Raw genomic sequence first — 25,378 nt, forward strand, 5'->3', positions numbered from 1 at the left:
TCTTTCTACCAGAGGCTAAGGGATTATGGAGTTGCCCACTTTGCCCCTGTAGAAGCCAAGACCCGGGACTGGGTAGAGTGTACAGGGAAAGAAGACAGAGCTCCTCTACATCTGCTCCTTCAGCCAGGTCAGGAAGTCACCAAATCCACTCTCTGAGAAGAGTTGCCTGTGTTATACTTTAATTTTAAAGAAAGGGTCTTTCATTTGATCTTTATATTTCAAAGTTTATGGATCTTTTACAGATGAGACAAAATATCACTTGACACATTTCCATTTGAAGTTTGGTATGTTTTATTGTGCTGTGTATTTGAGTTGGCTCTAACTTTTTGTGATTTATTTTGAAACAACAGAGGTTGTATATAGTTAGTAAAGACAGGTTCTTATAGGCAACTTATCTTAACAGTGATTAGTTTCAAGACTTTGTTGTGAAGTCTGTTTAGAAACTCCCTTACCACTTTCAAATTTGTGTTAAGATCCTTAGAGCTGTGATTTCCTTTCCTAGTCTTCATGGATAGCTGTAGATCTAATTTGAAGCTAGTAGGATGCAAAAAAAAACAAAACAAAAATTAGCAATGATTATATAACAAGTACATGTGTGCAACTACTTTTAAGAAGCTTAGTAAATCTTTGTGATAATGTGATGCACTTTGGGGAGATAGAAGGCATAATATCATCAGTGTCTTGCTTAGTATATCAGGCCCTTTTGCATTAATTATTCTCTGGAAATAAATTAAAATTTTTGGTTTTTATATCTGCTCCTTTGGGTCACTTAGTTGCCATTAAATAATGCACTACTCTTGACCTGACATTTACTGAAGCATTGGAAATAAAATGCTGCTGCTATTTAATGGTAAATGGTACTCTAGAGGCTTCTAATACAATCAGTGTGTCAGGCACAGTAGTGGAGAGCCATTTCTACACTATAATGAGTTGATTAATTAAATCACTGAAGACATAAAGGTTGACAAAATACAGCTCTTTACTCAAGTCCAAGTATTTCTTCCTTGAATATAATAAATCTCCTTTAAAATACAGCCTAATATTACAGCAAACTAAAGATATAGCAGTCCAGAGATTTAAAGAAATTAGTTGGTTTTTCTCTTGTACCTTATATAAGTGTTAATGTTGTTTGCACTTGTGCATTTCAGCATTATATTTCAAGTACACTGAAAAACATATCCACTTTGGGCTTTTAAATAATGAGAGCCTCTACTTCTCTGAAAGAGTCTTTTCTAATTAATCACCACTAATCTTAGATATCTCAGTTCCTTACAGAAAAACAAAAAGAATAGCATAAATGCTTATGTAAGATTCAGGAATATTTAGTGAATCTTATTCTTTGAATGCAGATGAAAAACTGTATAATTATTTTATTTACAATATAAACTATTTCAAAATGAAAAATATCCCATGGTAACAAACTAATACATTTGCTAGATAAGACTTTGGCACATGAATAATCCATCACCTAAAATTGAGACACTGTAGATTTTTCCTATAAACAAATATGCAGATTCTTCAGAATGCAGAGCAGTAATGGCCTTCTTTTGTTTCCAGCTCAGAGTTTTCAAATTGGCAAAATCTTGGCCGACTCTGAACATGCTGATAAAGATCATTGGCAATTCTGTGGGAGCTCTGGGTAACCTCACCTTGGTGTTGGCCATCATCGTCTTCATTTTTGCCGTGGTCGGCATGCAGCTCTTTGGTAAGAGCTACAAAGAATGTGTCTGCAAGATTTCCAATGATTGTGAACTCCCGCGCTGGCACATGCATGACTTCTTCCACTCCTTCCTGATTGTGTTCCGAGTACTGTGTGGAGAGTGGATAGAGACCATGTGGGACTGCATGGAGGTCGCCGGTCAAACCATGTGCCTTACTGTCTTCATGATGGTCATGGTCATTGGAAACCTGGTGGTATGTGGTAAAACATTTTTCTCATTTTCAGTAAAAGACAATGTAACCATGAAAAAGTATGTTCAACTGAGGAATGTTTTGAATGTTTTTTTTAAAAATCAATTCTCAATTTTCATGATGGCAGGAGTCAGGTATAGCTCAGACTATTGAAATCCACATGAACTCTTTTTAAATATTTCCTTATTCATTATTTTTATTTTTATTTTTTCCAGTTTTATTGAACTATAATTGACATGCAACATAAACTCTTAAAATGTCTTTTGAACCAAAGCTGTTCTTCATCTCTGTACCTCTTATTGTTCAGGGAGAGGGCCATTTTTGGCTTTTATGTTTCAGTTCTCGTACTAAAGCATGGAAGTGCCATGAAGAACAGTCATTCATTTTATTTATAAATACTAATAATAGTATCACTTGAAAATGTTTCAAATTTGGGTTCTCTACAAGTTGGAGTTAAAAAAAAAAAATAGTGTTAATCTCAGTCCGTTAAAAGCACATAAGGTAATTGTTGCCTAGAAACTACAGTATGAACAAGTAACACTGACTCAAGAATCACTTGTTTATCATATCTGTGTAAAATGAACCATGTCCAACACATCTCTGCTGAGTCCTGGAGGCATGGGAAAGATGATAGGGAGATATATATGGCATTGTGATATGACATTTACCTAAACAGGAGTAAAAATATGAGCTAGTAAGTGAAAAAACGTGAAAGTGAAGTGTTATATGTCAAGTTCACAAGATGGAAACTTTGCTTTACAGTGGCAAGGATGATCAAGCAAGGCTTTGTCAAGGAGTTCAGACCTGAAATATCTTTACTGAGATGTAAGATTTAGCTCGGTAAGAAGAAAGGTAGACTGTCCCAAGCCAGGGAGCAGTGGACCCAGTGGTTGGGGAAGAAAGGACAGTAGATTCTCTAAGAGGGATCAGGCTCTTATACTTTAAATATAAAGTTATTATACTAAGGTGCTTGATTAGGCCCCAGTCCAGTGGAATAGTCGTAACCAATATTTTAAAGTATGCAATTTATAGACTTCATTTCCTTTCACATCAAAGTAACTTCCAATTCCCCAGAGGAAAAGAAAAGGGAGGGGGGGAAAAAAAGCAAAAGACTATCATTTATTTCTATTTATCCCAAGATTTCAACCTCCTCAGTATTAGCTTAGATAATTCTGACCTCTTCTTAAAATAACAACAAACATGAACAGTGTACAATCCAGAAATATGAACAGTGGCCTAAAACAATAAACACTTATTAATTATTTCATAGTTTCTGTGGGTCTGAAATTTGGGGGCACCTTATCTGGGTGCTTCTGGCTCTGGGTCTGTCATAAGGTTGCTGTCAAGATGTTGGCAGGGAACTCAGTTATCTTGACTAAGACTGGAGGATCAACTTCTAAGAAGGCTCACTCTCATGGCTATTGGCAGGAGGTCCCAATTCCTCTTTGTTGACTGTTGGTAGAAGGCTTCAGTTTTTCTCCACATGTATCTCACCATAGGATTGTTGATTATTTCATGACATGCCAACTGGCTTCTCCCAGAGCAGGTGACACAAAACAAAGGGCAAGGAGAAAGCCCTCTTTATGTTCTAATCTTGAAGTCACATACTGTCACTTCTGCCATATTGTATTCATTAGAAGCTAATCACTAAAAAGAACTCACACTTAAGAAAAAGGGATTAGGCTTTCACTTTTGAAGGGAAGAGTATCAAATAATTTATATACATAAATATATATATATATATATATATATATATATTTTTTTTTTTTTTTTTTTTTTTTTTTTTTGGGCCATGCTGCGTGGCACGCAGGATCTTAGTTCCCCAACCAGGGATCAAACCCGTGCCCCCTGCAATGGAAGTGTGGAGTCCTAACCACTGGACTGCCAGGGAATTCCCCTGTAGATTTACTTTAAAGCCACCACAATTCCGAATACAACTTGCTTGCTTTCAGAAAAGTGCAATATTTCATAGAACAGAAAGAAATGGTTATAGGGTTAATAGAAAAGAAACAAAGAAAAGGTCATAGGTTTGATTTTAGATTTGACTTGATTTCATTTATATATTTGGCATACACTGGAAGAAAAGAATAAAAGGCAGAGAACAGAACCCTTTATGACAACAATGAGTGAGCAGATCAGACACAAGCAACAGGGAATTCATAGTGGGAGTAGTAGAAAGTAAGTTTGGGGCCAAACTGTGTAGAGTTTAATTTATGAAAAGGCTGACTTTGCATAACAAAATTGGAGTTTTTCTGTAGGCAATTCAGAGCTACAGATGGCTTTTTATCAGGAAAGTGACAATGAGCAAGGGGGTTTTGGTAGAATTCATGTAGCCAGAAAACACAGAGTGAATTTAAAGAGAAGGAAACTCAACATATCACATGTCATCTATTAGTTTACAGAAATAAGACACATCTCTCTAACTGTACGGAGGATTCAAGTTGAAAAGAGAATTTCAGGAAGTATCCATACCTATAGATGACATTTAATATTAATTTGGATGGCTGTATATGCATAAAAAGATATAGCCTATAAAATAATAATTTCCATCTATTGGCATAAATTTAAATTCTGTACATTAAAAAATTTTTTTTTTATTTTTGGGTGCATTGGGTCTTTGTTGCTGTGCGCGGGCTTTCTCTAGTTGCGGCGAGCCGGGGCTACTCTTCCTTGCGGTGTGCGGGCTTCTCATTGCGGTGGCTTCTCTTGTTGCGGAGCATAGGCTCTAGGCACGCGGGCTTCAGTAATTGTGGCACGTGGGCTCAGTAGTTGTGGCTTGCAAGCTCTAGAGCGCAGGCTTAGTAGTTGTGGCGCACGGGCTTAGTTGCTCTGCGGCATGTGGGATCTTACCAGACCAGGGCTCAAACCCGTGTTCCCTGCATTGGCAGGTGGATTCTCAACCACTGTGCCACCAGGGAAGCCCTAAATTCTGTACATTTTTTAAAAAATTAAAGAATCTCCCTTTTTTTTTGTTTTACTATAAGTTAAAAAATATTCCTCCTTTTGTGATATCTTGGATATTTTTTCTGGAGTAACTAAGGTAGTAATAGTATCTGTCATGTTTACCACTATTAAGGAAATGTGTTCGTATCACATTTGCTTAAATAAGACTGACTGAAACTGATGCAGTGCCTCCTACAATCCTTCCTTCTCATCCTCACCAGAACGGGTCATGTCCCCCAAAGACAAGCTGACATAACCTTCTGTTAACACATGTAAACTTCTGTATGGTGCTCCACCACGAGAAGTGTGAGTAACCACTGCCTAGTCCACAGACAAGACAGAGGTTTGGCCACAGACTGCTTTTCCCCAGGCTATTATTCTTGGTTTGCTAACACTATGGCCAGAAATCCTTTTATAGGTTCAAGGCAAGTGCTGCAGAAGGAAAATACGATTTTTTGAAGATTACCACTTCTAGAAGTAGCCACCGCAGTCTCGTCTATGTCTAAGAGAAGGTGGAGCATTAGCACACAGGAGGGATGTGAAAGTTTTGGGTTCTTCTCACCAATTAAGAATCAGGATGGGGGCTTCCCTGGTGGCGCAGTGGTTGAGAATCTGCCTGCCGATGCGGGGGACACGGGTTCGAGCCCTGGTCTGGGAAGATCCCACATGCCGCGGAGCGACTAAGCCCGTGAGCCACAACTACTGAGCCTGCGCGTCTGGAGCCTGTGCTCCGCAACGGGAGAGGCCGCGACAGTGAGAGGCCCACGCACCGCGATGAAGAGTGGCCCCCGCTTGCCGCAACTAGAGAAAGCCCTCGCACAGAAACGAAGACCCAACACAGACATAAATAAATAAATAAATTAAAAAAAAAGAAGAATCAGGATGGAGGGACTTCCCTGGCGGTCCAGTGGTTAGGACTCCACATTTCCACTGCAGGGAGCACGATCCCTGGTCGGGAACTAAGATCCTGCGTGCCCGCGTTGCAGCCAAAAAAAAAAAATAATAATAATAATCAGGATGGAGACAGTATTGATACGTGCAATACATTCCAATCCTGAACCCCAAATGGAAATTATTATTCCAAGAGACTGGGGGACGTGTGAGTCATTTTCACTCAATGAGCTATCAGGTCTGCCCATGACCGCGTGTGAGACAGGTTTCCAGGTTTCAGTCCCGGAGTAAGCTAGTTGAACTGTATTCCCTTAAATTGCCTTTGATCACAACCAACACCTTGGCCAGTTGTTATGCAGATCAATCCCCTGTGGTAACAAAGGAGCCCTAGAAAAAGAGTTCAGCTTGGCTCACACAAACATTTCCAAGAAAAAAAGATAAATTGAAAGATAGTATAACAGAGGGTAGGTCGTATCATAGTATTAATAACAGTGATGGTAACAGCTAAACTTTCTCAAGGGTTTACCATGTGCCAGTAGCTTTTTGAGAGCCACATGGATTTTCTAATTGAATCCTTACAACAATCTTGTAAGCTTAGCACTGGGAAAATTGACAGAAACTGGATTCTTACCCAACATTATAATTCTAATGAGAAAGGGGAGCAGGCCATATAGATATAACAGTAAATGACACAAATAGATACCTGTTCCAATGCTTTGAAGAGGAACTATAAGTTGGATCTCACTCTGGGAAGGTTGATTGATATTTGCCAAGAAAAAGTTCCTAATAGAAAAGTTCATTAATAAACCTTAGGAAATCAAATCTAGAAAAAAATTATGGTACCAAAATTCAGTTTTATAATGGATAAAACCCAAATGTAACATTTAATTTTTTTCTCTTGCATCTGTTTTTTCATCCAAAAAGTAAATTCAAGGCAAATCACAATAAAATATAACTTTATTGGTAAATTTCTGATGTGAAGGAGCAGGTCTTAGTATGAATACTAGCAGACATGGTATAGCAATTGAAAGATGTCAATATAGACTCACAGAATTATGTGCAGTCCTTGTTGGGTCTTATAGGTTTTTACCTTTCTTACCACAATTGTTTAGACTAACTCGTACTGGTTAGACAAAGGAACTCTGAGCCTCATTAGCTTATTGGAAAGATAGGAATATAGCAAGAATGCAGCATCCTTTTCTTTGGAGTTTTACTTAAAATTTTTCCTAGGATTCCTCTTCTGTACTATTTACTTTTAGTCTTTGGATCCCTTCAGGGCCATATCCTTCTTTTTTGTTCTGTATGCTTGAATAGTCAGGGACTCATGAACATTATCAATCAAATTCTGAAAAAAGTTATATTACTTGGTCTTGTGCCCATGGGAGTACTCTGTCCCTTAGTAAATTACCTCTTTTTGAGTGTGCATGGTGGGGGTATGGTCACTAATCTTTTCACTCACTCATATCAGTGGGTCCTATTTTTGGAGACCCAAGTTATAGACTAATTAGTGGTCTCTAACCATTTCTTTATAGTATTTCCAACCACTGTATAAGTCTAGTGGCCATTATTTTCTGAACCAAAAACTGGGAACTTTGATCTAGCAGTAGGTATATATATTTTTTTAAATCGACAAGTTATCTAAAGTGCAAAAGTTGGTACAAACACATAAAAATAAAATCGTATTTAAATATATTTGAATCATCTTTGGCTTCAGGAATAAAACTATAATAAATTATCAGTGTCCTGGAAAACCCAAGTTACATGGGGAAAATACTTAACATCCCAATAAAAGGTTTTTTTCTTTTTCACTGTACAGTTATCTAGATAGCTAAAATTTTAAATTTGGAATTGAACTTAATATAGAAGTTTTATGCAACAGTGGTTTCAGTAATTTTGCAATGACTAAAAAGGAATTAGTGTTAATAGTATTATTTTATATTGGCCAGGTATTTATTTCATTCACCTTTTTTTTTTCCCCAGGATAGTTTACCATAAACTAGAAAGAATACCTGTCAGCAAAAAGTGAGGTGTAAGAACAGTTTTGGAAAATTTGTAGTTCGGAGCAATAGAAACAACGGAATGTTTTGATCACCAATTTTCCTATTGTGTTTTAGGTTCTGAACCTCTTCCTGGCCTTACTCTTGAGTTCATTCAGTTCTGACAATCTTGCCGCCACTGATGATGATAATGAAATGAATAATCTCCAGATTGCTGTGGGAAGGATGCAGAAAGGAATTGATTATGTTAAAAGAAAAATACGTGAATTTATTCAGAAAGCCTTTGTTAGAAAGCAGAAAGCTTTAGATGAAATTAAACCTCTTGAAGATCTAAATAACAAAAAAGACAGCTGTATTTCCAACCATACCACCATAGAAATAGGCAAAGACCTCAATTATCTCAAAGATGGAAATGGAACTACCAGTGGCATAGGCAGCAGTGTAGAAAAATACGTTGTGGATGAAAGTGATTACATGTCCTTTATAAACAACCCCAGCCTCACTGTGACTGTACCAATTGCTGTCGGAGAATCTGACTTTGAAAATTTAAATACTGAAGAATTCAGCAGCGAGTCAGATATGGAGGAAAGCAAAGAGGTAGGAATTTCTACGTCAAAAGTTATTTTGGTGTTATGTATGCTTTAAACTATCAGACTTTTAAAAATTATATTTTCTTTCTGTAAGAAAATAGGAAATATCTGTTGACACAATTTCTATGGCAAAATTGGTGATAGATAAATTGACAGTACCTTAATATATAACTAGACAAATGATATGTTGACTCATTTTTTCAAATATTCACCATTTTGAATTATTGATAATATGAATATTCAGATTAATATGAATTTTTGAGGATTTTAAATAATTTTTGATTTGTGAACAGTGCCTCAATTTATACACTTTCTTCCTTATAATTCTCCCACAATGGTGGTTTTTTTGTATGTACTAGAACAATACTTGGTGAGAGGGCAGTTCCAATTCTCATTTTGCTACATTCTTGGCTCTTATGGAATAATTTACAAACTGTGACCTTATTTAGTTTTCACAGGCATATTTATTAATGGAAGTATGATTGGGATATTGGCTTGATATTTACATATAGTTTCATGTTTCCTGAAGTAAATAATTTTTTTAAAGGAAGTGAAGGTAGTGATGAAGAATCAGGTTGAAAATGTTTTTAACCTTACTGAACCCAGTACATGCTCTCTAAACAAACAAAAAGCCTTGATACATTATAGAATGTAAAATTCTAAATTTACCAACTACAGTTAAGAGTCTTGGTAGTTTAAAGAATTCTTTGATTTACTAGAAGAGTATAAATACCAGGATATGTTCTTGGTTTGTTTATAGGTTAATAAGCACAGAGTTGGGAATAAAGAGAAGAAGGAATTAAAACCTTAATGTTTAACTACACAAAAATGAAGACAGAATTCCCAACGATTAAAGCTTGCATAAACAAATAAAAATAACAACGAAAGACAAAGATTCATTCTTTTTTGTCATTTGAAGTGATTGGCAGGGAACAAAAAGACCTCTATTATTATTCTCATTCTAAGAAAGATGATTTGGGGGAGTTTGAGATGCTGAAGGGTACAATTTAAGTAGTGCAACAAAGTCACAAAAATTAGGGATCAGTTAATAAAATTATGAGCAAAAATATATTTCTAAGAAAGGAACCTTAGATATTTTAATCAGTATTACTATATTTATTCTATAAGATGACTGAAGAAGACGCTATTTCCGTTTTTCTTTTTTGTAAGATAGGTAGTATTGCTAATTCAGTGATTACATAGAAGTAGATGTTAAACATGAAATTCAGAGAAAGTTTAAATATAGGTACTAAAATTAGCATATAGGTAACAAGGCCATAGCTACTAGTTTCACAAAATAACAGATGAGATTAAAGGGGAAAATTTTAAACCTTATAGCCTGGGACAAATAATTGCTGTAATTAGTTGAACTCAATTGTTCACTAATAAGATCATTATTTTAAAACTGACTAATATCTTAAGATCTAGTTAATAAAATGTTGGATAAGCGTATTTGATTGCGCTATGCTGAAAGGGTGGGGACTAACTTCTGGCATTGTATATTACTAGAAACTAAAGTCAGCATTTGGAAGATAGAATTCGGTCATTAAATTTTAATATATATTCCCCTCTCATTATTTTGACATTATACCTAATAGCAAATATCTCCCTTACAGTACAGAAGTCAATTTTTATTTTTATCTAGTAAAAAATATATTAACTAAGAATGAATTATGGAGAATAAAATGTTGAAGCCATCAGTCAATTTAAACTTCTGGCTGAGTATCTTTTGAGGTATGGTTAACTCATCATCCAGTCTTCTTAATTTTCAGAAATTTTAAAGCCTCAGACTTCTCCAAAGGAGCATGTATTTTGCCTCATCTCAAACCATTGTGTTTGACATTAGAGAATTATCTAGTTAAGGTGGGGCTTATAGAAGGAAAAATCCAAACTCTCTTCCCAGTTTCTCTTGTTACCATTAAGCTTTTTCATCTGTTTTCTGTTTGAGTTAGGTACTCCAAAGTAATATATGTGAAGTCAATACTTTGGAATTGGAGGCAGAGAACTGATCTGCCAGTTGAAAGTAGACAGAATTATTGTATTGCTTTAGCTGTAGAGTCCTTTCAATACTTTCCCATCATAGTGATTGTTACTTGTGTGCTAAAATTTATTATTTGGTGAAATTTTTAATTATGGCTTTATATCAAACTTCCTAAATATAAGCTCATAAACAAATAAAGGACTAGAGCAATAGTCTAGGAAGGGACTATGTGCACGTTTTAACTTTTTGGTATTTTACCTTGTAACTCTACACTAGAAAACAAAAGAGAACTGACATAATTATTCAAGAATTGCAAATATTCCCACCTCAGATATCTTTTTAGTGTTCTGCCTTCAAGTTTTGTCTGGTCATTTCCTTAACTGGTAGGTTTGGATTGTGCTGTTAAATATCACATGTGGAGTATTAATAAATGGAATAAGGCTAATTGACATTCTTTTCTAAATGATTTGAAAAATTAAAAGAAAAAAAATGGAGCACCTTTTAATTTTTGGAATGCCTAATGAATTCCTTTTTATAGGGCAGACTAACCAAGTGGACCCAGAGGTTGTTTAGGTGTTTGAACTAAATCCTCTTCTATTTCATCTTTGCCAAATTTGTGTGATCCTTTGACAGCTTTCTGTAGATTCTCTAGAGTATATTATTTTAAATTCATATCTTAATTATATGTTTTAACTCGTTATTTTGACTATATATAATGTAATTCCTTTCATACTTTGTGATTTTGAATGATTGATTTTTCTTATAGAGTTTTAATAATGTTGAAGCCGCAATGATTATTTTTCAAAGTGAAATTTACTAGTGCAATATGGTGACCTTCACTGCTTACCGTTCTTCTCACAGGGGTAAAATCAAGCTGGAGCCATCAAGAATGCAGCTCTGGTGTTTTTTTAACCAGCCAGAGGCTCGTGCCACCACTTTTACCCAGGTTACCTAAGCAAGTTGTACATATATAAATATAATTAGTTTCTAAATGAATTTTGACTGGCCTGCATGTTACTCAGCTACATTCCTTGCCCGTCCATTGGCAGTAAAATAAAAACATGCACAGCCGCTTTTATGCTGAGTCATAAAGCATGGTCAGGCAAGTCTGGCAACCCTAACTTTTTTTAAAAAATGAGTTAGCTGCTAATTTTCTTACATAGATTTTTATAGAAATTACATTCAGTGAAAAGTAAAAGTGCATGCCTTTATGGATTATTTAATTACCATTTAACATTACAGAGTTTTGAACGTGCTAAGGGTCTAAAAGGAGAAATATAAGATACTCTTTGAAAAACTCTTGCAGAAAGCTTTCTCTCCCCTGCCCTTTTCTTAAATAAATAAAGCCCCAATGAGTGTACTTTGTTGGTATTTTTTTGTTCAGTGTCATATTAAATTTTTCTGAAGGGTAATCTGCAAATTAAAGCAATCCCTTATTCATGTGCAAACTTCCTAAAGGATGCTTTAATGTGATTAGAATGTAAATGAATTGGAATGTTATGTTTTGGCTGCTACCAGCATGGGTACAATTTTTATCTGCTTCATTTCAGAGAAAATGTCTATTTAGCACTTTACCAAAAGTACTTTGTATTTAGAATACAATTCCCTTGGAGAATCTGTTGATATTTACCCCTAAAACTCTTGAGAATGAAAGAAAAGGAAATACATTTTCTACACCAAAAGAAAGGAAGGAAGGAAAGAAGGAAAGCAGTGTTATAGGTGGTATATTCATTCTGAAAAGAGATCTGGAATCCACTTTCTTCATCGTGTTGCTCCTCTGTACTTGGTGTTTTTGTCTCTCCTTTATTTCATCCAGACCTGCTGGGAAACTTTCTCTTGAAGAATATTATTTAAATATATCATGCACTGCAAATTCATATAGGAAGAGAATCAGTGTGAGCTTTTGCTCCTTTCGTGTTTATTAAATGAAGGGACCTCCTAGTCATGCAACTAAGGCAGTGAATGTAACACCTTTCTATGGGCTGCATTTGGAGGACCTTTCATTTCCTGATGTTGAAATCACAGTTTTGTGCTAAAATATGTTAACCAAATTGCTCGACCCAATTTAATTATTTTCAAGAAATGTTAATTAAATGCTTTGTCACTTAGATGCAGTTTCCTCTCCTTCTACCATTAAAATTTTAAAACAACCCTAACATAAGCATATTTGCCTCTTTGGAAGGAGCGATAATCATGCCATTTTGGGAACATTCTTTTGTATCTTGGAACAAAATATTCAGTCACTGGCACTCTACATTCATGAAAGATAACGCCTTATATATTGGAGGAATGAAACCAATGTCATTGGTCATATAAAGTGAGACCCAAGGTAAAAAATGCTCACAACTAAACACAGATACATACTAAAAACATATACACAGGGACTAGAGAGAATTATTTTTTCCTATTATATATTACTTCTTCAGAAAAGTGTGAGATTTGACTCCTTAGGATAATGGCTTGTTTTTCCCAGTTTCTTAGAAAGAGGTAAGTTAGTTTTCTTATTCTCTGAGTATCATTTTCCAAGTTCCTGTGTAGAGAGGTATATGAGGGAAAGTGACAATCAGGAATATCATCTACCAGTATTTAAGAGATTTAGCTGGAGTAAGTGTGGTGGAACACTAAGTAGAACTGATGCAAATGACTTCATTTATTCTCACCCTCACATTATTACACTTTCCAATTTCCTTGAATATGTCTCTGGCCAGAAAACATTGTCTGCTCCCTAAAAGAGTAGTATACTGAATTCTAACACAAGGGGTAGGAAGGGAGAGAAGGATGTGTAGAGATGGTTTGGGTAAGCAGTGATAGAGTGGTTTCAATAGAAACCCGTCTATAATTTTATACTGGAGAATGTGTAGTCTTCAAGGGAAAGTTTTCCAGTGGGATAGTGATTAAAGGATAAAAAAAGCTCTAAATATCCTTAATGTAAGAACAAAATTGGCCAAACATGTGTCTTTGGGGCACTGGTAATATGCTGAGGGGTAGGTCAGCACGACATAAGGGTTACATTTGCCATCCCAAGAAATATTTAAGACCCTGCTATTTATGGATTATAGAATTTTATAATGTATCTATTATAAAGACAAAAATGATTATCTGATAATGTAGTACGATGATAATGATAGTTTTGATTTTGCCTTCTTCCTTATTAAGAAGAGCAGTTCCTTTCTAGTATTAATGTATCACTTTGGCCTTAGGCCTATCCCAATGTAAGCATAACCATCTCTTTCATTGTTTCAATGTTAAGATTTTTCATGTAAAATGACCTAGAGTTCTTTAAGTACAGATTAGGATCCATATGGAACAAAATATTGCCATTTGTGGTGACCAAAATAGTTAGATATGGAATATTTGATTTAATCTATATTTGAATTATCTCTTTTTAAAAAAAATTCCAATTTCTTTTATTGACTAAGTTTAGAATATACATTTTCCCCAAAATATATACAATATTTACTAATTACATTTTCTCAAAAATATATCTTAACTTCATAATGAGAAAAAAAAAGTGTGCCTTTGAAAAACTTAACAAGAAGTGATGTTTTCCCTCCCTTTTTCTGTTGTGATTAATTATTTTCAAAAATACTTTTACCTTCTGAAAGAAGGACTATGAGTTTGGCATGTAAATGTTTAACAATAGTTTAGAAAGTAAAAGTTAGAAGTATAATGTTTAAAAATGCGAAGTGAAATACTGTGTGTCTTGAAATTTATTTATTACATCATTAAGCAAAATATGATTCTGCCCTGTTTAACTCCTATGATTATAATTCCCCAGCACTTAGAGGAATCCAGCAGATTTTCAATAGTAAGAGCCCTGTAACATGAAGTTTTCACTAAAAAAAAAGTTCAGCTAATATTTTCGTCTGAAAATAAATGATTGTCAATGCCAGGCATAGCAAATAACAGTTTGTTATTCCTGTTTGATCTCTTGACTATCCTGACATTGAGGGAACATCCATATTTTCTTAAAGGCTGAGTAAGGAAGGGCTGTTCTAACAACATCATTCAGTCCACTTGTCTTCCAGCAAATAAGCACAAATAATAAAAAAGGAACCTAAACATCTAAATTTTACCAAAGGGAAGAATGGAACTTGAAAATAAAAAAACCGGTTCTATTTCTAAGTAGTTAATATATTGGTCTCTTACTCATGTGGCATTTTACAGTGAATGGTGCCTAGATTGGAGAATTTACAAATAATCTTTATTTGAAAATTCTTCTTTTAAGTATATGAGTACTAATAATTCCATAAAATGATGTGTATTTGATAATTCTAATTGGTGAATTTGCACTGTAGTTAGAATTAATCATAATTATGACCTTATCTGAAGCTGAAGAGTTTTATATTCTTAATTTGATTCCTTTGGTTTTTATTGGCTCTTTATACATTTTAACTGTTTTCGTCAACATATTTTATGATATTATGATATTTGCCTCTTATGTGATTTTAAGAAAGTCATTGAATTGATGTTATCAAGAAAGATTTTATAAATCAGAATTTCTTGCCTATATCTCAGGCTTATTGTTTAAAGTAAACTTTTGTTTATAAAATATCCCAACATATATTTAGCTTCACTCTACATTAATACATATAAAGATATGAATATAAGAAAGTAATACTAAGTTCATGGTCATGAAACATGGGAATCAACAGTATCCCAACACTATCTTGAACCTACGATGTTTAATTACATATCACATCTACTAAATGTTTTAAATTGATAAAGATTGGCTTAACTTATGGATCATTAAAGAAATTCTCTAGAGAATCCTAGCAAAGTGGGGTACAGAAGACCTAGAGTCCAGCTACTGACTCAGTATGACTTTTGACAAGATGATTAAAGCCACATTTCCTTCTCTAACTAGACACTGGATTGGCTGGTGTTGAGGATTAATGTGTACCCTAGATTTTTTATTTGTAAACCAAATAAAGTTATTCAAGTAATAAATGTGACAGGTAGATCCTGTGCTGTTCCACATCAGGGAGAAGATGGAGAAGGATGAGATATTGCCTTTCCTTAGAGAGGTTCCATTCTTTGCTGGGATTGTAGGTCCATGTGCATAGAGTAGAAACAGGAAAAACATTGTCAAAATGAGTCAGTCTTAGTTTTCCTGACTCCAGAGTTAAAGTACAGTTTATTTCATAGTTTCACCATAGGTCTGGTTAATTGGAAGCCTGATGTTGAGACAGCACTTCAAATTCTAAGGGTTGTTGGTCATTACCTACACAATTTAGAATCTTGAAGGATTTGTGTTTCTCTGTACTTACATGAGAATATTATATGTATTCCCTTGAATGTAAAAGTAAGTATTAGATAGGAGGTGTTAGAAGTAGTTAGTGGTAAAATAAAATAGTGCATGCATTGGTCATTCATTCATTTACCCAATGAACATCTATTAAACACAAACCTTGTGATGGGTCCTAGGGATGCAGAGATGGCAAAAGCATGACCTTTGCTTCGAAAGATTGTCTGGTGAGATACATCTTCTAGAAAAGCAGAATACTTTTATGTTGTACTTTTGAAAAAGTAATGATTTGACCTTTAAATATATAAATGTTTGGCTTCAATTAAAAAGATATCTATTAATTCTATGTCAGTACTAAGGCATTGCACTAAATGAAAGGCATTGTAGTTGATGTTACAGAGATCCTCTAGAAACTTTTGAACCAAGATTCCCTGGAATATGTTGTCTGGTGACTTCTCCCAATCACTGTCAAGGACTAGCCTTCATTCTGTTATGAAGAAGTTCATTCATTCATTCATTTTTTAAAAAAAATTTGTTGAGTACCTGACGTGTAATATAGCCAGCACTGATGCAGGCTCTGATGCAGTCATTTGCCAATGTGAAGCGCCCTGAATATGGATTCTCATTTACCCCCAGGTCATCCCCCAATCTGTAATTGCAGTGTTATCCTTTTTCCTAAAAGGAATGTTTTCCATTTGTTATTGTGGGCTGTTTGTAGTTAGATTATATATGACCAGGCTTCAGGCTTCACTTATTCTGATTACCTATGTCATGTTTCAATATCCAGTAAATGATAAGATCAGTATTTTCAGGTCCCTAATATGTAACAGCTTTATGTGAATCAGATGGATGGGATTGATAGGATAATTTAGCCATTTCTTAGTCAATTACATGTTTATAAACACAGCTACACTTATCAAAGAAAGAGTCTAATCAAAAGATGAAGGACAGGAAATTAGAAAAAATCATATAATATTTCATTTTAAAACAAAATATATTCAAATTTTAACAGTAAAAATATTATAATTGAGTATCTGTCTAGTATTGTGATATACTTGGTGAGTAGAAAAAGAAATCAACAAACTTCAGGCACCTTATAATATATAATCCTTGATTTAAGTAGTTTGGTTAGATTTAAAAATAATCCTGAACAAGTTCTAATTGAGGAGACATATAATATTTATGCTTCTATCATTGGTATTGTTAAATTACACACACAAAAACATTTTCAATCCTACCTATAGCTTATATAAATATTTTTACTTTATCAGCACCACTATGCCAAGGAAATATTTTATATAAAGAAAATTATTTTCAGGAAATAAGGGAACCAGCTTCCTCCAGAAATCGATAGAATCCTTAGCCCAAATATAATGTTTCCAGTACTGACTACACCATCTATTTTAGAGTGGGTTCAACATATTTCAATGTGCATTTTATCATATGCTTACCTCATCCCCTTTATAAAGTAGCTCCTATCAGCTCAGCCATTTCCTAATGTTATGCACTAATGGTAATAACATTGTAACAGGTCCAAGAATGCTGTGGCCCAAACTACTCTGATTCCATGTGGCACTCATACCTGGCCCTGTGTCACTCCTGCAGCATTTTAAGACCAGGTTAAAGACTGGATCCCTTCATTTATATTGATCCCATGAATGACCTGACCTGGCTAAAGTTTGTTGTATTTCAAGATTTAAAACAACTTATTTCTATTATATTTTTCTTTTGGTGGTATTTGATTTAACCTAAAGGAAAACAAAACAACAACCAAAGATTCATTTCTGCCTTTATTAACTGGAGAGGTAAGAGTGCCAGAGTAACAAGTAGTTTCCAAATGCACAATGAAACACAGGAGTGCATTGGCCAAAGAGAATGCAAAATATCAGCTCTTGCTATAAAGCTAACAATGTGCTGCTCTTTTCAGAATTAGAAAACTATAGAATATATTTAATAACAACAAGTGGTATATGTTTTCATGTCAATGAAAAGTGGGTAAATTTAGACTGTTGCTGTTTATGTGCATTTGATCAACTCTTTTCTGCATTTGACATGAAAATACACTCATACAGCTTTTGTTGGTTGGGTCACAATTTTAGAATAAAACAAACTAGACCATTTGCAAACTAATTTACAAAAGCAAGGTCACAGACCACAATACTACTCTGGCAGCTTACGTAAGCTCTCTGCATGATTTTATTTCAGAATCTCTCTCTATACAGGAGCTTAATCAAAAATTATTTAAGTTGTTAGCACGATAGTTTTAAAGGAAAAAATTCTGTGGTGCTGTATCTAATCTTGTGACCCCCACCTCTACTAAAGCGGACTGGCATTATGTTTAAGATATTCTTAAATTACAGATCAAGGAAATGAATACAGAAGACTTAAGGGCACGCCTTTGAAATTTTTATATTGTAGATTAAAGAAAATATTTTAAAAGCTTTTCTGTGGAATTGATTTTCAGAAGCTAAATGCAACTAGTTCATCTGAAGGCAGCACTGTTGACATAGGAGCTCCCGCTGAGGGAGAACAACCTGAGGTTGAACCTGAAGAATCTCTGGAACCTGAAGCCTGTTTTACGGAAGGTGAGGAAACAATGTGTGTACACTCATTAGACTTCTCTGATCTAGCCATCTATTCTCTCCCTCCCGGGCTCGCTCTAATCGTCTATATCTATCCAACAACTGTTCCTTTACTTGTCTGTTCATTGCTTTTTCTATATCAAAACAAAGATGATTTTTGAAAAGGTAAGATTTATGTAATAAGATATTCTATTTTTGTGACTCCTGTTCAACTTTAAGAAATGCTGTTAACCATCTGGGTTTTTTGGTGGCCGTCTAGAATCTTTTATAGGAGAGAAAGCCAAATCATACATGTCTCTCTTTAGCTTTTAAAAAAAAAGAAAAACATTTTAAATCAAAGAAGTAATTTACTGTTTACTGTTTTGTTAGGTCATAATGGGTATGAATTGATTAATGTACATTTCAAACTGTCCATGAATAACAATTACCTGTATCTGTCAAGGTCAAATATTTTTTATTAGCTCTGAATGATACTAGATTGTAGATAATGAAATGCCAAAATATACTGAGTTATATAATACAGGGATCCATGCCATTAGAGTAATACTAGGGATTTTGTGAAGAAAACTAAAATTATGTTATTTGAGGTATGCATCAGTTATCTCTTGAACAATAATGTTGTGTATCAAACCACCCAAAACTTCTTATCATATAACAAAAAAATGTATATTTTTGCTCACAAGCCCATGGCTGGCTAGGTGGTTTTGCTGATCTTGGTTAGGATTAGTCATACGGCTGAGGTCTTAGATGAGACTGCTGCCTGACTCAGCTCCATCCACACACTGGCCCAGGCTTGTTATCATAGCGAAAGCAAAGGAGCAGGAGAGGAAGCCTAAATGCCAAGCACTTAATCCTCCACTTACATCAGGTTTGCTTCTGTGCTGTTCACCAAAGCAGAGTCGCCAATCCAGATTCAGTGTGGGAATGTGCTACATACAAAGAGGCGTAAAAAATTAGTGCAATATTACAGAGTATGAAATTCCTTATATTTCTTATATAAATCACTATTGTAGGTACAGAACTTTTTCTCTAAAGTCCTAGGAATCACTTCATTCTTAACTCATTTTTTTAGTTAACAGCTATTTAACAATTCATACTATGTCTTAGACCCAAATTCAATAGTAATTGCTTAAACAAAAGTTTATTTTAATAATAATGACTGTAATAATGTTATTTAATTACAACTAATTCTAAAAGTGTTTCATTCATTTTCATTTCATTTAAGAACGTTAAAGCTGTTTTAATTTAGACTTAAGCTAACTTTAAAAATATGTGATTATACAAATGTTAGAAATCAAAATTGATATCAATAGATTCAAGGCTTTTGCAGATGATTATGTTACATACACCTATTGCTTTTGGACTTAAATGCATTGGAGAAAACAAATATTTATATATTAATTGTCAATTTTTAAATTATTTCAGAGGAAGAGCTATTTGTTCAGCATAAGTTATGAGGGAAGCCACTTTTCTTCACTATTTCCTCCAAAATTCTGCACACGTTTCAGTGACGTTGATTATGAAAAAAATTATGACTTTACGAAACATTTAAGTGGTATATCACAAAAATAACTTCTGTAGTATTAGTTATTACTCCTTCCCAGACAATTAGCTTATTTTCAGGGTCACAATATATGCATAATAATATTTATGGTAATATCAACATTTGTCTTTTGTGAAGTTAAAAAAAAAGCATTTAAGTATGAAATGTCACCAACATAACATTATAGAAAACAGAAATAATACATAGACACCCACCAACCAACTTTAACAATTTGAATATTTTTGTCATGTTTGTTTCAGACTCTTTATTTTAGAATAAAACAGATACAGATTTGACCCCTTTTGTACCCTTTCAGTATCCCATTCCCTTGCTTTCCTCTCAGAAGTGAATCAGTATCCCAAATTTGGCATTTATCCTTCCCACTAATATTGGTCTTTTTATGTTAAACAGTGTTTTTTCATCCCATATCCTCTTTAGGGGAAAAAAAACCCCTTAAATCCAGTTCCATTTAATTCATTACAACAAATATTTTCAGGGCATGTAATTCTTCTTAATCCTTTGGGAGTCAAGAAATGTGAAAAAGATCTTGCCTCAAAGAAACAAGAAATACAATGCTATTTCTTTCTTTCTTGAGAAACAAATAACATTTAAGAGGACTTCATTAAATATTCATGAAACAAAGGATATGATCTGGCTGACATTATAAAGTAGCATCTGTTAAATATTTATGCATTAAAATATTAAGCTCCTTCAAAATGAGGTTTCCATTTTTCTATTCACTGAACAAGAGCTCTCTGTCATGGTTAAAACTCTATGTCATGACTCCTGTCTCACACCCCAGCGCCCCCATATACTGTGTGCTGCCAGGTCCTGTCAACTCAGCAGTATCTTTTGATTCCTGACCACTATCACTAGCATTACCCTTGCTTTCACTTTCTTTAATGTTAAGTTGATTGAATCTCATAGACTCTGGACTCCTTTTCCATCTTCTCTCTTCTAGTCATCCAATGCCTTGTGCAGGTAAAGATCATTCTAAATGAGTATTCTTATCAGGTAAATCTCCATAACTCCCAAATAAATCCTTCAATGTTTTCCCCATTAGATAGCACATAAAATCTAAGTTCTCTAACTGAATCATTCGGGTCCTGTTGAGATTGGCTTTAGAGTGTCTTTTCTAGTCTTGACTCCCAATTCTAAGCTTCATACAATTTCTAGACTTTTCCATCACCAAGGTTTATTAATATCACTTTTTCTGCATTCCTTTACCGCTCCATATACTAGACCTGATTCTTACACATCCTTCAAAGTCTAGCCCCAAATCCACTTTTTCTGTAAAGCTCAGTATTAGAAAAAATTTTTTTAACATCTTTATTGGAGTATAACTGTTTTACAATGGTGTGTTAACTTCTGCTGTATAACAAAGTGAATCAGCTATACGTATACATATATCCCCATATCTCCTCCCTCTTGCATCTCCCTCCCACCCTCCCTATCCCACCCCTCTAGGTGGTCACAAAACACTGAGCTGATCTCCCTGCGCTATGCATCTGCTCCCCACTAGCTGTCTGTTTTACATTTGGTAGTGTATATATGTGCATGCCACTCTCTTACTTCATCCCAGCTTACCCTTTCCCCTCCCCGTGTCCTCAAGTCCATTCTCTACATATGCGTCTTTATTCCTGTCCTGCCTCTAAGTTCTTCAGTACCTTTTTTTTTTTTTTAGATTCTATATATATGTGTTACAGTACAGTATTTGTTTTTCTCTTTCTGAGTTACTTCACTGTGTATGACAGATTCTAGGTCCATCCACCTCACTACAAATAACTCCATTTCATTTCTTTTTATGGCTGAGTAATATTCCATTGTATATATGTGCCACATCTTCTTTACCCATTCATCTGTCAATGGACACTTAGGTTGCTTCCATATCCTGGCTATTGTAAATAGAGCTGCAATGAACATTGTGCTACATGACTCTTTTTGAATTATGGTTTTCTCAGGGTATATGCCCAGTAGTGGGATTGCTGGGTCGTATGGTAGTTCTATTTTTAGTTCTTTAAGGACCCTCCATACTGTTCTCCATAGTGGCTGTATCAATTGACATTCCTACCAACAGTGCAGGAGGGTTCCCTTTTCTCCATACCCTCTCCAGAATTTATTGTTTGTAGATTTTTTGATGATGGTCATTCTGACCAGTGTGAGGTGATACCTTATTGAAGTTTTGATTTGCATTTCTCTAATGATTAGTGATGTTGAGCATCCTTTCATGTGTCTGTTGACAATCTGTAAATCTTCTTTGGAGAGATGTCTATTTAGGTCTTCTGCCCATTTTTGGATTGGATTATTTGTTTTTTTGATATTGAGCTGCATGAGGTGCTTGTAAATTTTGGAGATTAATCCTTTGTCAGTTGCTTCATTTGCAAATATTTTCTCCCATTCTGAGGGTTGTCTTTTTGTCTTGTTTATGGTTTCCTTTGCTGTGCAAAAGCTTTTAAGTTTCATTAAGTCCCAGTTGTTTATTTTTGTTTTTATTTCCATTTCTCTAGGAGGTAGGTCAAAAAGGATCTTGCTGTGATTTATGTCATAGAGTGTTCTGCCTATGTTTTCCTCTAAGAGTTTTACAGTGTCTGGCCTTACATTTAGGCCTTTAATCTATTTTGAGTTTATTTTTGCACATGGTGTTAGGGAGTGTTCTAATTTCATTCTTTGACATGTAGCTGTCCACTTTTCCCAGCACCACTTATTGAAGAGGCTGTCTTTTCTCCATTGTATATTCTTGCCTCCTTTATCGAAGGTAAGGTGGCCATATGTGCATGGGTTAATTTCTGGGCTTTCTATCCTGTTCCATTTATCTATATTTCTGTTTTTGTGCCAGTACCATACTGTCTTGATTATTGTAGCTTTGTAGTATAGTTTGAAGTCGGGGAGCCTGATTTCTCCAGCTCTGTTTTTCTTTCATAAGATTGCTTTTGCTATTTGGGGTCTTTTGTGTTTCCATACAAATTGTGAAACTATTTGTTCTAGTTCTGTGAAAAATGCCAGTGGTAGTTTGATAGGGATTGCGTTGAATCTGTAGATTGCTTTGGGTAGTATAGTCATTTTCACAATGTTGATTCTTCCAATCCAAGAACATGGTATATCTCTCCATCTGTTTGTATCAGCTTTAATTTCTTTCATCAGTGTCTTATAGTTTCCTGCATACAGGTCTTTTGTCTCCTTAGGTAGGTTTATTCCTAGGTATTTTATTCTTTTTGTTGCATGGTAAATGGGAGTGTTTCCATAATTTCTCTTTCAGATTTTTCGTCATTAGTGTATAGGAATGCAAGAGATTTCTGTGCATTAATTTTGTATCCTGCTACTTTACCAAATTCATTGATTAGCTCTAGTAGTTTTCTGGTAGCATGTTTAGGATTCTCTATGTATAGGATCATGTCATCTGCAAACAGTGACAGTTTTACTTCTTCTTTTCCGCTTTGGATTCCTTTTATTTCTTTTTCATCTCTGATTGCTGTTTGAAAACTTCCAAAACTATGTTGAATAACAGTGGTGAGAGTGGGCAACCTTGTCTTGCTCCTGATCTTAGTGGAAATGCTTTCAGTTTTTCACCATTGAGAACGATGTTGGCTGTGGGTTTGTCATATATGGCCTTTATTATGTTGTGGTGAGTTCCCTCTATGCCTACTTTCTGGAGGGTTTTTATCAAAAATGGGTGTTGAATTTTGTCAAAAGCTTTTTCTGCATCTATTGAGATGATCATATGGTTTTTCTCCTTCAGTTCGTTAATATGGTTTATCACATTGATTGATTTGTGTATTTTGAAGAATCCTTGCATTCCTGGGATAAACTCCACTTGATCATGGTGTATGATCCTTTTAATGTGCTGTTGGAGTCTGTTGGCTAGTATTTTGTTGAGGATTTTTGCATCTATATTCACCAGTGATATTGGCCTGTAGTTTTCTTTTTCTGTGACATCTTTGTCTGGTTTCGGTATCAGGGTGATGGTGGCCTTGTAGAATGTGTTTGGGAGTGTTCCTCCCTCTGCTATATTTTGGAAGAGTTTGAGAAGGATAGGTGTTAGCTCTTCTCTTAATGTTTGATAGAATTCGCCTGTGAATCCATCTGGTCCTGGGTTTTTGTTTGCTGGAAGTTTTGAAATCACAGTTTCAATTTCAGTGCTTGTGATTGGTCTGTTTATATTTTCTGCTTCTTCCTGGTTCAGTCTCGGAATGTTGTGCTTTTCTAAGAATTTGTCCATTTCTTCCAGGTTGTCCATTTTATTGGCATATAGTTGCTTGTAGTAATCTCTCATGATCCTTTGTATTTCTGCAGTGTCAGTTGTTACTTCTTCTTTTTCATTTCTAATTGTATTGAGTCTTCTCCCTTTTATTCTTGATGATTCTGGCTAATGGTTTATCGATTTTGTTTATCTTCTCAAAGAACCATCCTTGAGTTTTATTCATCTTTGCTATCGTTTCCTTCATTTCTTTTTCATTTATTTCTGATCTGATCTTTATGATTTCTTTCCTTCGCTAACTTTGGGGTTTTTTTTTTCTTCTTTCTCTAATTGCTTTAGGTGTAAGGTTAGGTTGTTTATTTGAGAGTTTTCTTGTTTCTTGAGGTAAGATCGTATTGCTATAAACTTTCGTCTTAGAACTTCTTTTGCTGCATCCCATAGGTTTTGGGTCATCGTGTTTTCATTGTGATTTGTTTCTAGGTATTTTTTAATTTCCTCCTTGATTTCTTCAGTGATCTCTTGGTTATTTAGTAGCATATTATTTAGCCTCCATGTGCTTGTATTTTTTACAGATTTTTTCCGGTGACTGATATCTAGTCTCAAAGTGTTGTGGTCGGAAAAGGTACTTGATAAGATTTCAGTTTTCTTAAATTTACCAAGGCTTGATTTGTGACTCAAGATATGATCTATCCTGGAGAATGTTCCATGAGCACTTGAGAAGAAAGTGTATTCTGTTGATTTTTGATGGAATGTCCTACAAATATCAATTAAGTCCATCTTGTTTAATATATCATTTAAAGCTTGTGTTTCCGTATTTATTTTCATTTTTCATGATCTGTCCATTGGTGAAAGAGGGGTGTTAAAGTCCCTTACTATTATTGTGTTACTGTTGATCTCCCCTTTTATGGCTGTTAGCATTTGCCTTATGTATTGAGGTTGTCCTATGTTGGGTGCATAAATATTTACAATTTTTGTATCTTCTTCTTGGATTGATCCCTTGATCATTATGTAGTGTCCTTTTTTGTCTCTTGTAATTGTCTTTATTTTAAAGTCTATTTTGTCTTATATGAGAATTGCTACTCCAGCTTTCTTTTGATTTCCATTGGCATGGAATATCTTTTTCCATCCTTTCACTTTCAGTCTGTTTGTGTCCGTAGGTCTGAAGTGGGTCTCTTGTAGACAGCCTATATATGGGTCTTGTTTTTGTATCCATTCAGCCAGTCTTTGTCTTTTGGTTGGAGCATTTAATCCATTTACATTTAAGGTAGTTATCAATATGTATGTTCCTATTACCATTTTCTTAATTGTTTTGGGTTTGTTATTGTAGGTCTGTTCCTTCTCTTGTGTTTCCTGCCTAGAGAAGTTTCTTTAGCATTTGTTGTAAAGCTGGTTTGGTGGTGCTGAATTCTCTTAGCTTTTGCTTGTCTCTAACGGTTTTAATTTCTCTGTCGAATCTGAATGATATCCTTGCTGGGTAGAGTAATCTTGGTTGTATGT

The 25,378-nt window shown here is 34.8% G+C and overlaps 1 protein-coding gene across 11 annotated transcripts in view; it reads left to right on the top strand.

The window, feature by feature from the left end:
• Window positions 1-25,378, top strand: part of LOC132368520 (sodium channel protein type 2 subunit alpha) — a 90,002-nt gene that overhangs the window by 43,821 nt on the left and 20,803 nt on the right. For all 11 annotated transcript variants that reach the window (XM_059927195.1, XM_059927200.1, XM_059927203.1 and 8 more), the window contains 3 exons: window positions 1,558-1,914; window positions 7,860-8,339; window positions 18,026-18,146. In XM_059927195.1, coding sequence (XP_059783178.1) covers window positions 1,558-1,914; window positions 7,860-8,339; window positions 18,026-18,146 — 958 coding nt within the window. The remainder of the gene's footprint in view (window positions 1-1,557; window positions 1,915-7,859; window positions 8,340-18,025; window positions 18,147-25,378) is intronic.

The sequence above is a fragment of the Balaenoptera ricei genome, chromosome 7, assembly GCF_028023285.1.
Source record: "Balaenoptera ricei isolate mBalRic1 chromosome 7, mBalRic1.hap2, whole genome shotgun sequence".
In the NCBI taxonomy this organism is placed as follows: domain Eukaryota; kingdom Metazoa; phylum Chordata; class Mammalia; order Artiodactyla; family Balaenopteridae; genus Balaenoptera; species Balaenoptera ricei.